Source organism: Lissotriton helveticus, chromosome 8 (genome assembly GCF_964261635.1).
Source record: "Lissotriton helveticus chromosome 8, aLisHel1.1, whole genome shotgun sequence".
Classification (NCBI taxonomy): Eukaryota; Metazoa; Chordata; class Amphibia; order Caudata; family Salamandridae; genus Lissotriton; species Lissotriton helveticus.
In genome coordinates this window covers 223764383-223779838 of record NC_136069.1, presented here as the reverse complement: position 1 = coordinate 223779838, position 15456 = coordinate 223764383, and the positions used below count along the sequence as shown (strand labels likewise).

At 45.6% G+C, this 15456-nt stretch overlaps 1 protein-coding gene across 4 annotated transcripts in view; it reads right to left on the bottom strand.

Moving 5' to 3' along the window:
* The window catches only part of CEP295 (centrosomal protein 295), a 627693-nt gene that overhangs the window by 228953 nt on the left and 383284 nt on the right, over positions 1-15456 (bottom strand). For all 4 annotated transcript variants that reach the window (XM_078656965.1, XM_078656962.1, XM_078656963.1 and 1 more), the window contains 2 exons: positions 10902-11067; positions 9159-9322 (listed from right to left, as the gene is read on the bottom strand). In XM_078656965.1, coding sequence (XP_078513091.1) covers positions 9159-9322; positions 10902-11067 — 330 coding nt within the window. The remainder of the gene's footprint in view (positions 1-9158; positions 9323-10901; positions 11068-15456) is intronic.

Sequence of the window (15456 nt, the reverse complement as noted above, 5' to 3'; positions counted from 1 at the left end):
GTGCAGTCTTGGCACTTTGTTTGTTTAGTTCTGAAAACAAATCTATTTGCAGATAGCACCAGTCTTGAAAACGTCTTGCAGGACCTCAGAGTTTAGAACCAGTTGTGATTTTCCTGAAATACTAGGCTGAGTGAGCCTGCCTGTAAGTTCTGAGCCCTTGGAAGATGAATCACCATTATGAATATGTTCCTGGCTATTAACCATTTCCATATGGTTTAAGCTTTGAGAGATAGGGGTCAAAAGTGAGTTCCTCCTTTCTTGTTCAAGTAATGCATTGTTGTTGTATTGTCGGTCTAAACAAGAAGGGAGTCTGTCACTATTGACGGACGTAAAGGTTTCAGTGCTAGATGAACAGCTCTCAATTTTAGTTGATTGATATAGTAAGTCATATTTTTTTTTTTTGTCCGACCATATTCCTAGGGTTTGCAGTGTCCCATATGAGTTCCCCATTCCTGGAGATAAGCAACTGTGATCAATGTTTGAGCCAGTACATCCTGATGGAATGAAATTTCTACAATATGTTCTTCAGTTGTTTTCACCATAGAAGAGATAGATTACATTCTAAGTGTGTCAGTTTCTTTTCACAGTGGTCCAAGAACTAATTACACTGACCTTCTATTCACTGTCGCCTGGGCATCAATGTGAAGACTTGCATGTGGAATGAGAAAGATGAAAGAAGCCATCAAACCCAACAGGGATGTGATCTGTCTCGCAGTTGGATGATGATGGAAATTGTGACACTTCAGATTGATTGATAATAACCTCTCCTCGAAAGGATACACTTTTGCAGTCTGGGTATCCAGTAGTGCTCCAAGGTATTGTATCTTTTGAACTGGGTAGGTCTTTCTGAGGTTTACTTGAAGGCTCAAATTGGTTAGAGTCTTGAGTTAAGACTGAAAATGTTTCTCTCCGTTGTCGATATGCCTTTCATGAACCAGTCGTCAAGGTAAGGCTAGATGGAATTTTTTTGTTTCCTTAGATGGGCTGTGAGGACGACTATACATTTTGCAAGTGTTCGAGTAGGTGATTTTGGTCTGAAAGGTAGGATTTTGCATTGGTAATGTGGACAATCTACTAGGAATCGAAGAAACTTGTGATATTTTGCTGATATTGGAATGTGTAAATATGCATCTTCGAGGTCTATTGAACACATCCAGCCTACTTGGTATAGTTGAGGATAGATCTGGTATAATGCCAACATTCTGAATTTTCTCGCTTTATTTACTTGTTTAGCACCCAAAGATTGAGAATGGGTCGGAATTCTTCTTTTGGTACTTTTTTCTGCACCAGAAAATAGAGAATAAATTACCAATCCTCTATGGTGATGAGGAATCTTCTCCACAGCATGCTTCTGCAATAATGTTGACTTCCTTTTGTAGTAGGGATTTCAGATATGCAGATATTTTTAATGGTGGAACTGAATGAAGAGGAGACCTGAAAAGAGAATATCCATCCCGCCACTCTTCTAGATGTTTGACAATCCTTTTCCCCACAGGAGTGACAAACAGAGGAGGAAGTAACTATTCATTCTTTATCCAGAGGTTTTCCTGTAGATGTAGACTGCGGCTGTTTTCCTCTACCTCTCGATGGATTACAAGGATGCTGGAGTAGCCTTGGCTGCTGCTGGTTAGACCAGTGAGGGGTCTGAAATCTCAGAGGAAAATATCTCCTGTCAGATTGTCTGTACCTCCTACACCATTTTTTCCGCTTCTCCAGACCAACATCCTTCAAGGTATACATCGCTGTTTTAATTCGGGACAACTCGTTGTCTCCATATGACCCATAAAATTTGTTTCCTGTTAAAGGAAAATTCAGAATTCATTGTTGCGCTTCCAGTTTAAGTCTAGTTAGTCTGAGCCAAGATGTTCTATATGACCAGATCCCGTGACAATATCCATGATCAGCCATATCCGACGTGTCAGCTCAGGCCATAAACATTTAAAATCTCTTGAAAGTCTTACCCGTCTTCTTTTGAGAGTTTCTCCGTAAATCTGTGTAACGAATTCCACAGAGATCCGTCATACCTCACCAACAAGGCGGGTGCACTGGCGACCTTCATTGTAAGTGCTGGTGTTCCATACATCGTTTTTCCAAGAGCATCTATTTGTTTACTTTCTTTGTCCAGTGGTACAGAAGAAGAAAGAGCACCAGTGTGAGACTTTTCTCCCGCCGCTACAAGAACCAAATCTGGAGGTGAGTCCGATCTAAGGAACAGTGGTTCTTGATAAGGTGGCTAATATTTTTTAAGAAGTCAAGATGAAGCAACCGCCGCTGATGTAGGCATAAGAAATAATTGCATCACAGGTTCTAATTGGCCAGGAACAAGAGGAATGGCCGTTCTTTGGCTTTCTGATGCAACCTCTTCAATAATCACAGAAGACGTAGTAGAGGTAGAGATATCAATGTTTAATTTTGTTGATAAGAAGATCTTGTATTGGAGACACTCTTGCTGGTGGTATATCCGTCAGAGTAGGTGTATAATCTCTGACTGGTGAACAAGTAGTGGTTGTCCAAGGTGGAGATGAGTTTTTGTGTTGAGATCTGCAGCCTTTGCTTGATCTTCTATAACGTCTGGATGTAGATCTGGTGTTTGAAAATCTCCTTGATCTAGCTCTTGATCTGGAATGGTAGAGTGGTGGAATCCTCACCTGTGTGGAGAACTATGTGGAGAAGTTATAATGTGCAGGCTTCTGAGGGGTCCTGTAGGAGTCGTAGGGGACACAGATGGTGTGCCTGAAGAAAAATGAGGCAATGCAGACCTCCTGGCACATGGCGCACTTGAGATATGTATCTCAGGTGTGACCCATGATGTTGAAAAATTACGAGAATATTCCGATGTATGTGGCACAGGTCTATGTTGTAAATATTGAAGCCAGGATGGAGGAATATTCAAAGCATATTGGGAGCGAGACAGATTCAGTAGCAGGTGGTGAATTTGTTGGTAAAGACAATTTATTGCCTTATTGTTGAATGTTTTTCTTGAGACAGATGGTGGCTTCGTCGCTGTTTTGACGTTGATGCCTGCTTCAAATTCGATGAGTGGTGGACTGTCAATGTACAGTTCAACTGCAAACATACAAACACCAGGGATGCTTTGATGTCGACTGTTGTCTCAACTGTATCTTCGACGGAGTTTGATGGCATACCTGTCGATGGCGAACTCACTGGTAGCTGTCCTGGACGCTGAGGAAGCTGGCTCTTTATATAGTGTACCAAAATGAGGTGCACTGTGCAGAGTGTCCCGGTATCCCTTATTAATGTACAGGGGCTTTCTTTAACAATATCATGGTGCTCTATTTGTGGTAGTGTGGTCGAGCAGCCTTAGACTTATCAGAAGGAAGTGTGAGGCATTTGTTGCACACACAGAGTCAATAAATCAGACATGCACTCAATAAGGAAATTCAACACTAATTTAGAAAAAGAATAGATTTTTATATTCATTTAGTAGATCAACAAGATTAGGCAAGTATGTTTCGAGGTAGCGATTTTCAGACACTTAGAAAATACAGATGTCAGATTTGAGCCATGGGCCCTCGAACATGAAAAGTTACAAGATAGTTCTTTTGAACTTATGGTAAGTAGGGGCCAAGGTCCTTAGAACCACCAGCAGTTTTAGTGTACCTGCCCTGGTGTGTAAGGGTGGCAGAGGCGCTGGTGGCAAGGGTAGCGTTGAACACTACTGCTGTAATTTATGGAGAAACCTGTGTGAGAAAGTGCCCTCTTTCTACATGGTTGCCCCCACTTTTTGCTGATGTGCTTTGACTGAGTGTGCCCTTGGCTCCTGCTAATCAGGTACCCAGGGCCTATGTTCTTTCCCTAAACCTGCATTTAAGCCTAAGCCCAATTGGTTCCTACGGCCACAGGTCAGCCCCTAGTAAATGGCACAAGTAACCAGGGCACTGTGACCAGAGAAGGCCCCTATGGGCTGCAGCACTTATTGTGCCACCCTCAGAGGTCCTGTACCTTCACACTCACACACAGCCTTTGCAGGCTGCGTGTTTTGATGCAGAATAAAGTGAAGAGTCAACATGGCACACATCCTTGTGTGTCATGCCTACAACCCACAGCCCTGGCATAGGTCAGTCGCCACTCTATCTGGGTTTACTATACCAGTGGAGAGGGTACAGGTGCATGAGCCCTGAGCCCCTACAGTGTCTAAGTCCATTCTTAGACATTATAAGTGCAGTGCTGCCATTAAGAGTATATGGTGCTGAGAGTTTGTCATAACGAACTCCACAGCACCAAAATAGCTACACTGAAAACTGAGAAGTTTGGTATCAAACTTCTCATCACATTAAACCCACACTGATGCCAGTGTTGGATTAAATGGAAAATGCACACAGAGGGCATCTTAGAGATACCCCCTGAAAATTAACCTACCACTAGTGTCCAGGCTGAGTGGCTGCTTTCAGCTGACATGTTTCTGGACCCCTGGGTCGAAAGCCTGCTGCTCTCTGAGGCCTGAAACAATACACATCCTGGGACGAGGTGCCAAGCCTCCTCCCCCAGGATAGGCGGGGTTCACAAAGGGGAAGCTTCAAAGGCTTGCTGCCTTTGTGAGCTTCCCGAGGCCACTTGCTGCTTTCAGCAACTGGTCCTCACTGGTTCTGACCCCCACTTTGGGCGGGAGAACAGGTGGGAAAAACAAGTGAGGAAGAAAGGCGTGCCCACCTCTCCCAACTCCACCCCTCTGGTGGGTGAGGCAAGTTGAAGCACAACTCTCAGTCCCCGTCATCTTGCAGATGGGGGGACTCGGCCAACCGGGGATAGGCTCATGCCCCCCTTCACTGGAGGGTGGCATAATAGAGGGTGTACCCACCGCAGGGAAGGGACCTCTTAGTCCCAAACCTTTACCTACTTGTAACCCCCGAACCTTGCTTCCTCAGACAAGAACCTACAACAAGAAAGGAAGAAGATGGACTGAACAGTTGTGCTGAAGCTAACAAGAGGAAGACGCCCACTGACTTGGGCCCCAGCCCTACCGGCCTGTCTCCACCTCGAACCTGCTCCTGCGAAATCCAGGTGTGACCTGCAGCCAGCAACCTCGAAAACCCCAGAGGACCTGCCTGCCTTCAACCACAAAGACTTTGTCTACCGTGAACACCGGATTTGTTCATCTGCAACCTCTAGCTCCGGCAGGACACCGCAAATCCGTGCCATTCGGCCCAAGCTCGAGTGGTCAAACACCACGAGGAGGTCCCCATGGCGATCCTGACCCATGATAAGGTGACTCCAGACCTGCCTCCAGCCGACGCCTGCAGCCTAAATCCAAAAACTCCCCCGAACCGCGACCAGGAGCTGGTAAGAAGATCTGACCCCAATAGGCACCCCTGCACCCGCCGCCCCACGGCCTTGGGTGGTCATACCAACGGTGCCTAACCAACCCCCAACTTACCTCTCAATGTGGTGGTCGCACCCAGAAGACCTTCGTACCCAAGCCTGCAGTACCTTTGCAAACCGGAGGTTCCCCATTGCAGACAACAGGGCGCCCAACGTCGAAACAGCACCCTGCACCCAGCCTCCTTAGTGTCGCTGAGGGTGCACTTTTGGTGCTACTTTGTTTCCCCATTTGCCCTGAGCTAAAGTCAGGAGCTTTGCTCCCACAACCAAGTGGCCTGCTCGTCAGCATCCACCAACTAGAGGCCCCCTATCCCCCAATGGATAGCACTGGGCCTCCGCACTCTGCACCCGGCTGCCCTAGTGCCGCTGAGGGTGTACCAAGAGTGCATCCTTGACCCTGGGGTACCCCCGAGTCTACCCCAGTACCCCAACTCCCACTACCAAATACTTACCTTAAAACCGATAACACTATTTTCCTCCATAGTTTAACATTGACTGTGTGGAGTTTGAAAACCTAAAGAAATTCTTTAAAATTGTACTGTTTAACAAAAACGAGTTTACTTACCTGTTTACAGGAAATGACCCAGAGTAGTATCTAGGTATACTACTCTGTGTACGTAACTTACCTGGTATTTTACTGAAAAGCCCATTCAAGTCCATGTACTGTATTTACAAAGTATTGCATTTCTCTGCAACCATACTGTAAGTCAAAACAAAGTGCACATGCAATTACAATTCAAAATGTTTACAAACTGCATTACTACTATAAAGTACTTATTGCCTACCTGTGCCAGGCTTGCTTTGTTCTAGAAAGTAAAATAACTAAAAGAAGATTTTTATACAAAACAATTGGTCTGAAGTTCAGTCTTTGAGTTTGTGAATTCATTTGCTGACTGAGTGTGTACAACACATGCTTAACTCGGTCCTCTGATACTGCCTTACTGCTTGACCACACTACCACAAATAGAGAGTGAGGTGCTATCTAACTTTACCTCTGCCTACCTTTGAGGTTCCACTGGACTCTGTGCACAGTATACCTCAGTTTGGTATGGTATATACACAGCCAGCTTCCTACAACCTGTTAGAAGAAAAATGCTGGAAATGGAGACTTGGGGACAAGTCCGTTGGAACTCAAAGTGGGTCTCAGTTCTTGAGGATCTGTGGGGCAAGGGTGCACGGTCGGTAGACTCTAGACTCGGAACGTGGGGCTTGTGTGCAAAGGTGTTTTGTCCTGACGGTCGCTTGCGTTGGAGACCCTCACTTTTGAAGTCAACATGGAAATGGGGACACAACAGGGATACTCTTGGTGCCGGCTTCAGTGATGCTGAATCCTCTCGTTGGTAGTTCGGTCTTGGTGTTTGTGCTGAACACTGAACAACCTTTGGCTGCTACAAGGGGTACGGTACCGTGGGTATCAGTAAAGGGTGGCTCCTGGGGGTCCTAGTGTCTCCAATCTTTTAAAAAAAAACATTTTTATTGGTCTTTATACTGAGAGTACCGAGTACTAAATGCCAAACAGTTGTAACAAATACACAGTTGCACCAATCACCTGTACAATTACATTTTAGATTTGCACTGTTAATATCTCACACATGTCCACCTGTAAAGACACACAATATTGACAGGTTGTATAAGAATTACCCTGGTTGTGTCCCTCAGTCGCTCAGATCTGGGTCAGATTTTGAGGGGTGGAGTACAGATAATCCCTCTGAAGTCAATCCACTTCCCCCATATTCAAGTCCATTTCTTGGGCACCCTCTGTGGAGGAAAACCGCTTTCTACGCCACCATTGCACTATCCATGTCTTTACACCTCTGCCGCTGAGTAGGGGTGACCTGCGCTCCCCAGAGTTGAGCAATATTGCATTTAGCAAGTATCATGCCCAAAGTCGCCCAGTCCTGAGCCGCGCGATTAAGATCCGTCGGCTCCCAAATATTGAGAAGACACATCTTGAAGTTTGGGGAGACGGTGCGTCCACAAACCTGTGTGATCGTACCCATGATGCCCCCTCCCAGTAGCTCTTAATGCTAGGACAGTCCCACAAGTGTCTCCAATGTTGGTGGGGAGATCGATATAACCTCCTGGAGCATGGTGACCCCATCCTGGGTGGCTGCTGCGTCGGTGGACCCTTTGGTCAGCAGATTGGTGAACTGGACGTGCGGTCAGTACCTGCAGGAAAGTGTCTCCTCCACTTCAAGGGAGATGCTGACGGGCTGGCGAAGTGCGGTCAGCCCTCCAAGGCTTCTGGAGGATGCACAGCTGCAGGTTGACTTAGGTCACTACAATTGAAGAGACAGGAGCAGGCAGGCAGGGTTTATAGCCAAGTCCGCGGCTATGCCATAGTTCTTGCGTTCTTTGGCTCTTCTTTGTACTCCTTCTCTGGTTAGGTGAATCAGAGTTCCTTGTGTCAGGGGGCCACCTAAATACTGAATTTAGGGGCGTTAATGGGAGTGAAGGTAGTAGCAAAGGGCTACCTACCCTATATTACCACTTCTTGTAGGGAGTAGGCATAAACCGGTCTCAGGGTTCTTAATTTCACCAAAAACAAGATGGTGAATCCTTCTTTCGTGGAGCACTTCAGGCAGCCCACCTTAGGGGTGTGCTAGCCTGTGGTGCAACACTCCTGCTTGCATAGCTAATTTCCTTCCGACCTTGGTGCCAAATGAGAATCAGGGCAACGGTTGACATCTCCCAGGCCTGGGGGGAAGCTGGGATTGCATATCGTAGGCGGCAGGGGCTTTGCAGCCCCTGGCCTTGAGATACTAAATTACTAACCATCCTTCTAGAAGAGGTGTGAAAACTTCCTATGGAGCACACACTGTTTCTGTCCTCAGACAGCATGGGGTCTCATTTGCAGTGGGTCTGAAACATGTCTGTGGTGGTAAGCTGGACGAAACCAGTCAGCCAGCACATTAGATAAAGGTAGGTTTTTCAGGGGGCACCTCTGAGGTGCCCTCTAGGTGCATCTCGTATTAAATATTGTACTGCCAATAGTACAGATTTATTAAGACATAGTGTTTGATACCAAACACCGTAGCTTTCAGTAAAGCAATCACGTAGCTGGGGAACTCATAATGACCAATACATATACTTAAGGTGGCTTCCCTGTTCACTTGTACCACCTAGTAATTGGACTAGTCAGCACATAGTCATATCTGCTCGCGCAGATATGCCCTCACATGTAATATAATGCACACTGCTTTAGGGCTACAAGGCTTGCCGTAGGGGTGACTTACATATATTACACGCAGTGACTTTGGCCAGTGACGATGAGTGTCTCAGGTCTGGTTTTTACTTATGGTTTGCACCATGACCTGCAGTCTGCAATGGCCCGCTGCATGCAATTTGTATGGGGCTCCCTTAGGGTGGCGTAACACATGCTGCAGCCCTAAAGGACCCTTTTTAGTATCCATAAACTCGGACACCTGGGGTACCACTTACTAGGGAATTACAGGGGTGCCAATTGTGTGACAATTAGACCATTTTACCTTGTCTTAGCGAAAGAGCACTGGGGCCTGGTTAGCAGGGACCAAGTGCACATTAGTCGAAAAACATCGGTACGAGTGGTAAAAAGTGAGGGTTACCATGACAAAAAGGGGCACTTTCCTACAATGGGATAGTGGAACTGAGTTATAAAAAACACATTTAATTTGAGAACTGCTTATTATGTGTAGCTAAATAAATTAAACCTCAAACCTAAACAAAATTTGAAAGATGATCAACACTTGAGTCTCCATTTCTTGACAACTTGCACAGGAAAGATGCTGAAAAGAACACCACAAGGAAGTAGGATGACTAACAAGCACAAAGAACAATACCTTGCTATGGACAGCCATGCCTTGAAGGTGATGGATTCGATCAAAAAGCTGAAATGATGACATTGTCCGAAGATCATGGTCCGATTTTGGCTCCAACGAATGAAACGAAGGTAGACCAAATTCACTATTTTCAAAGTGAGAAAAGTCCAATCTAAGTGCAGGAGCTTGAAAATAGATAAAAACATATATTAAATAAGATTTTGGAATGCAAAATAAGTTATACATGTCTACTATTCATTAAGAAATTATTAATTTAACTATGTGGCCGACACAAAGTGTCAAGTAAGTGGCTTTACATGAGCTGAGATAAAGGTCATGAATATTAGCTGGTCCTAGAAAAGCATTTGGCAAGCATTTTTGTGTATTTGACTTGCTAAAGAGTAACCTCGACATTGAGGTGGGATTCTACAGTACATTAAAAGTCGAAAACTGGTTACTTTCCATCTTTATGGAGAAAGAAAACAATGTAATTGACCGTGCTTTCGCCATTCTCATATTTTGACTACAGTGTTAAACCTTTTTAGCAGCTGAACAGCTGAAGCACAACAGGTTTAAATATAATTTACATTTTTCAACACATTACTGAAACAGAAAGCAGGAACAACTTGACCAATGCCAATACATCAATGCAAATGTCGAACGGACCTTTTTCTACAAATTAAGTGAAAAGAAAACACCGATTCTGGAGTTCACTATATTAAAAGCATCTGGAGAACTTCATAAAAGATCTAATGGAAGTTTCAAGAATATTTGATTAGAATACATAATACCATTAGCACCACTAGCTAACATAAAAATGGGCTCTCAGTGCTTTTATTGGTTTTGAAATGCAACGGTGAATGATCGTGAAATGAGTGCCCATAAACCTCCTCCTATCCGAGGTGGAAAGTCCTGTTAAATAGATGTTGCTGACACAGGTGCCAAAGGAAAGTCTTGAATGCTTGCTATTGAAATAAAAGAAAAGATCTAGAGATACAGTAAAAAAGAAGCAAAGGCTCGTTCGGTTTGAGATTCAACAAGAGAGGCATCACCATAAGAATGCAGGTGGTCACTAGCTGAGAGCCATTTTGAACCACCAGACCTAGGAAACGGTCCTGACCTGGAAGTGAGCCCTGGAACCTACAAAGCCCAAACCTTCTCTGCAAGAAAGGAAGGATAACAGGATGTTCAAGGGGTAGTGCTCCTTTTGAGAAAATATTTTCCATTTCATCCTCTTTTTCGGTGAATCTCCAAAGTCTGGCATGGGAACGTGGCGAATCTAAATTATTGGCTCCTTAGGGCGCCTTCCTAAGTAAAAAGACAGTGTATTATCCCGGGTACTTTTACTAAATTAATGGAATATTTCCCCTAAGAAAAAGAGGAGGAGTTTTATGTAAGTTCTGCGGTCAAGATAGCCTGGTTGTACTCCATGGTTTACCCATTTAAAAAATACCTCTAAACATAATGGTATCTGCATAGAAAAAAAGTCTCCACATTTCCGCTTAATGTCATAGTTGTGCATTTGTATCTACAATGAAGGATACATTGAAAACTTCATGAAACCCGTGTCCGTAAAACTAGTAAAAAGAAAGATGGCCATTTGGACTGAGAACACTGCAAAGCACACCAACCTGACACAAGAAACATCTCAGAGAGTATTAATTGATACAGATATATACTAACAAATAAATACAATGATAATTGTGTGGTCCTTTGAGAACAAGGTACATAAATACTTATAATTTTGAAAGAAAGAACACCTACCATGAGCATCGTTGTCGCTGTCAGATGTTCCCATTGGTGATGCATTGATCTGCAGTTCATTAGTGGCGTCAGAAGGTAACATGCAGTCGTTGTTCAGCTCAGGGCAGAAAGATGGACTCTGCTGTTGTGCAAGTGGTTCATGACTCTCTGTGCTTAAATATGAATGCTAAAACAAAAAAGATCGTAAATGTCACTACATCTGACAGAATACTTCTAATACTGTCCTGCTAAAATCCGAAAAAACCCACACTAAATGCGTTAGTACATTAGCGTATAATTTATGTAAATGCATAACCAATTTAAATTAAGTCTGCACGGTGCCAAGACGTGGAGTATGTGGCTACAGAGTGTGCAGATATTGGATGGGAAACAGGAGAGATGATTCTTAGTTCAATGGTACTGCGATTACTCTATAGCAGTGCTATTGGCAGAGCTTCGGGAGAAAAAACATACAGAAGAAATGCAATGGAAATTTTAAAATTCTTTGAAACAGAAATGACAGAAGAAACCCTAGGTTATCCTCAGAACAAAAATGACCCAAATAGAGATCAGCACATTCCCAAGCAGTACAAGAGTCCCTACAAGACCACATGGATAACTTAAGACAATCACACATTTCATAGTTTCAAACGTTAGTAGAGCAGCAACGGCACATTACTGATGTGGAAAGACAAGGTGACAGTTTTTATATAATTAAACACAGTATTGCAAAAAGAGGTGTACAGAACAAGTTACTTACCTTCGGTAATGCATTATCTGGAAGAGACTGTAGTGTAGTTCCTATATTCCCAATAGGCTCTGTGCATTGGAATAATATATTCAGCAGTGTAGACGTAGGACTGAGGTCGACTAGGTCTCTACTGACTATAATAGATTTAAGGTTTGCCAGCTAGCTCAGAGGTCACTAGAAACTTTCTCGAATAAATGTGGAGAAGTTTAACCTCCCTGGATAGACAAGAAGGGATTAGCTTCCGACAACCATAAAACATGACAACTTTGCTCCCTCAGAATAAGAGTGTAACTCTAGAGTCGTGTGAAAACAATAGACAGCTATTTCACTCAGTCAAGTGTGCATACTTAGTTTCACCAGATTGCAGAGAATAGAGAGACGGGCGTTTTCAATAAAAGGTGTAATTTATTGAGCAGTCTTCTTTCTCATGCAAGATAAATGAATTGCCACAATTGCAATACTCATAGTAAAGTAAAGTGCGTACAGTAAAAGGAGGATTATAAAATAATACTGTAAAAGCATTGATATGGTTTCTTAGCCATATGATACTTTAAAATAGATAAAATATAATAATAATAATAATAGGGGGTCTTATAGAGCGCTTGGTGACGCACCACGGCGTGTCCCCGCGCTAAGAGGCAAGTGCTGCTAGGAAAATACCGGGACAGGGACCCAACTACCGGGCAAATAGGAAGGTTTTAAACTTGGCTCTAAAGGTGCGCTCTGAAGGTTCCAGGCGCAGTGCCACAGGAAGTTTATTCCAGCTTGAGGCCGCCAGATACCTAAAGGATCTACCGCCCATCCGTACTTTAGATACCTTAGGAATGGATAGGCGCCCCGAGCCGGAAGATCTGAGATCACGGGGGGGGGGGGGCTCGTATTGTGTTAGCAGGCCCTGCAGAGGGAGGGGAGCCCTGCCGTTAACAATCCGGTGGCATGTGCATAGTGCTTTAAATTCCACCCTGCTTCTCACCGGGAGCCAGTGCAGGGCCTGGAGCGCAGCTTTAGATGATGCTCTTCTGGGTAATTTGAGAACCAGCCGCGCCGCAGCATTCTGCAGGACCTGCAGGCGGCTCAGGTTCTTCTCAAGAGTCCCCAAATAGAGCAGGTTGCCGTAGTCCATCTTGGACGTGACTAGTGCATGCACTAGAGTTTGACGGGCTTTGATTGGCAGAAGCTCCAAGACCTTCCTAAGGCTCTTAAGAATCCCGAAACAGGCACCAACTACCAGGTTCACCTGGGGTCCAAAAGTCAGCTTAGAGTCGAACCAGACACCTAAATTCCTCGCCTCCTGGTAGGGAATTGGTGCTAGTCCCAGGCAAGGAGGCCACCATGCCGCCGTCCAAGCCGCTTGGTCTCCCCCCACCACCAGCACCTCAGTCTTGCCTCCGTTGAGTTTAAGGCAATTGGCAGACATCCAGGCGGCAAGATCTTGCATGCATGCTCTGAAGATGTCCGCCGCGAGACTTGGTGCACGCGAGAGGGAGATGACCAGCTGCGTGTCGTCGGCGTACGACACCATGCTCAGGCCATGACTCTCCATTATGGTAGCAACCGGGGCAACATATAAATTAAAAAGGGTTGGACTCAGGGATGAGTCCTGCGGCACCCCCTGGTCCAAGGCAACTCGCTCGGAGTAACAGTCACCCTGCCTGACTTGAAAACCTCGGCCAGAAAGAAATGATTGGATCCATTTCAGCGCTGCCCCTCCTACTCCTCCTTTGTTCAGACACTGTAGCAAGATGGAGTGTGCTACAGTGTCGAACGCAGCGCTAAGATCCAAAAGAATCAGGGCCATAGTCTGGCCCTCATCGGCGCCCTTTCTAATGGTTTCGGAAGCCATGAGGAGTGCTGACTCCGTCGAGTGTCGGGGCCGAAATCCAAACTAGGTGGGGTTTAGCCGGTTAGTGTCTTCTACATAATGCATTAACTGCATATTAGCCACCTTCTCCGCCACTTTGGAGAAGTAGGGTAGAAGGGAGATGGGACGCAGGTTGTCCAGTTTCTCGAAGCTGATATTCGGCTTCTTGCGGAGGGGAAGCACCACGGCTTGTTTCCATTCCTCTGGCATGGGGCTGGACCTAAAGGAGACATCCATCAGATGCCTAATGTAAGGTTCTAGCGTCGTCAGGCTGTCCCCCAGACGCTTGGGTGATGCTGGGTCCCGTGGAGAGCCTGATTTCACAGATCTACAGATTTTAATCAGGTCGTCTGCTGGGGGGGTGGTGAAGTTAAGCAGCAGATTTTGTCCACCTGCCTCTCCAGCAGATGCTTCAAACTCTCCCCCTGCCTTGGGTTGGGTAGGGAAAGCTGAATAAATTTTAGACACTTTGTCACCAAAGTAGTCAGCAATACGATTACAGGCGGCAACTGAACAGTCCTCCAATCCTGCCGAGGACTTGGGGACAGTCAGGGATTTATAGACACTAAACAGTTCTTTAGCTGAGTTATCAGCACCCAAGATCCTGTCTGCGTAATAAGCAGTTTTCACTGTCCTAATCAGGTTATGATATGCTCGTCTAATGACGAGGTATCTCTCTCTCGCCAGGCTGTCATAGGCTGCTCTCCACTGCCTTTCTGCCCGCTTGCAGTCCCTCTTGGCGCCTCGTAGTTTCTCATTGAACCACGGTGCCGTTCTCTGTTTACGGCCGCCCTCCTTCGGTCGGCCTAAAGGGGCCGTACGATCTAGTGCGGCCATGATACGGTCGTTGAGCAATTTGTTTGCCGTGTCTGCGTCATCGCCTCCAGGAGGGCCCCCTGCGATAAGAGCCTCATTGAACTCTGGCAAGGAGAACCTGGCCCATTTACGCCTGGGGTAGTTGAGGGGAGGGGGGTCTGACACCTTGTGTTTAGGGAGATGAATTTCGAAGGGCACCATGAAATGGTCTGTCCAGGGGAAGGGCTCGGGGGGCGCCACTGTGACATCCTCCCAGTTCGCAAAGACCGGGTCGAGCAAATGGCCATGCTGATGTGTTGGAAGCTGACCCTTTAACTCGAGCTGTAAGGCCTGAAGTTCTTGACAAAACTCCGTTGCTCCTGTGTCTGACAGATCCTCTAGGTGCATGTTAAAGTCTCCGAGTAGCAGAAACTTGTCTCTCCGTAGTGCTATCTCCATGACATGCTCTAGTAGGTTCCCTTTAAACCTTGCCAGTGGTCCCGGGGAACGGTAGATTAAATAGCCCTTCACCGTGGTACCCCCATTAATTTATACATAACATATATACATTGACTAACGTACTAAACTGGTGCTTCTAAATACGCCTACCCCGGTGTACCTGACCTAAGCCTAATACGTGGGAAGGAGTAAGTAAGTAGCAGTTTAAGTTAAGTTGGTTTTGCCAAGAATCTGAATCAAGAATTCTCTTTAAGGGTTTAGTCGGCTCCGTACCTGGGTAATAGAAAGCAGGAGGTCTGGTATCTCTCTTTCAGGATTCGATATCCCAGTAACCCGCGAGGGTATCTGGAAACACCGGAGCTGGATTTCTCGGCAGGAGAAAAGACAGCGTCTCTCTCAGTGCGTCAAAGAGGAGGGGCGGCGTCCGTGGGCTCTCGCACCAGCTGGTCTCTCGGGCAAGTAGATAGCCGCTCTGCTCCAAAACCACCACTGTGTGTTTGCTTAAGGCAACGTTGGTATATTTATACCTGAAAGGTGCCGGGTTTTGACGTAAGGTTGGACATAAGACGTCAATGAAGATGTCACTAAGAACTGGCTGTTCTTAGAGTGCTCACAGGAGTTCTAGGACAAAATCAAAACAAAAGCAATTGGGAACTCCCAGGTTGCTGGAGGTTTGGTTTGTTTACAGAACTCGTTGTACTTTCTAGGAG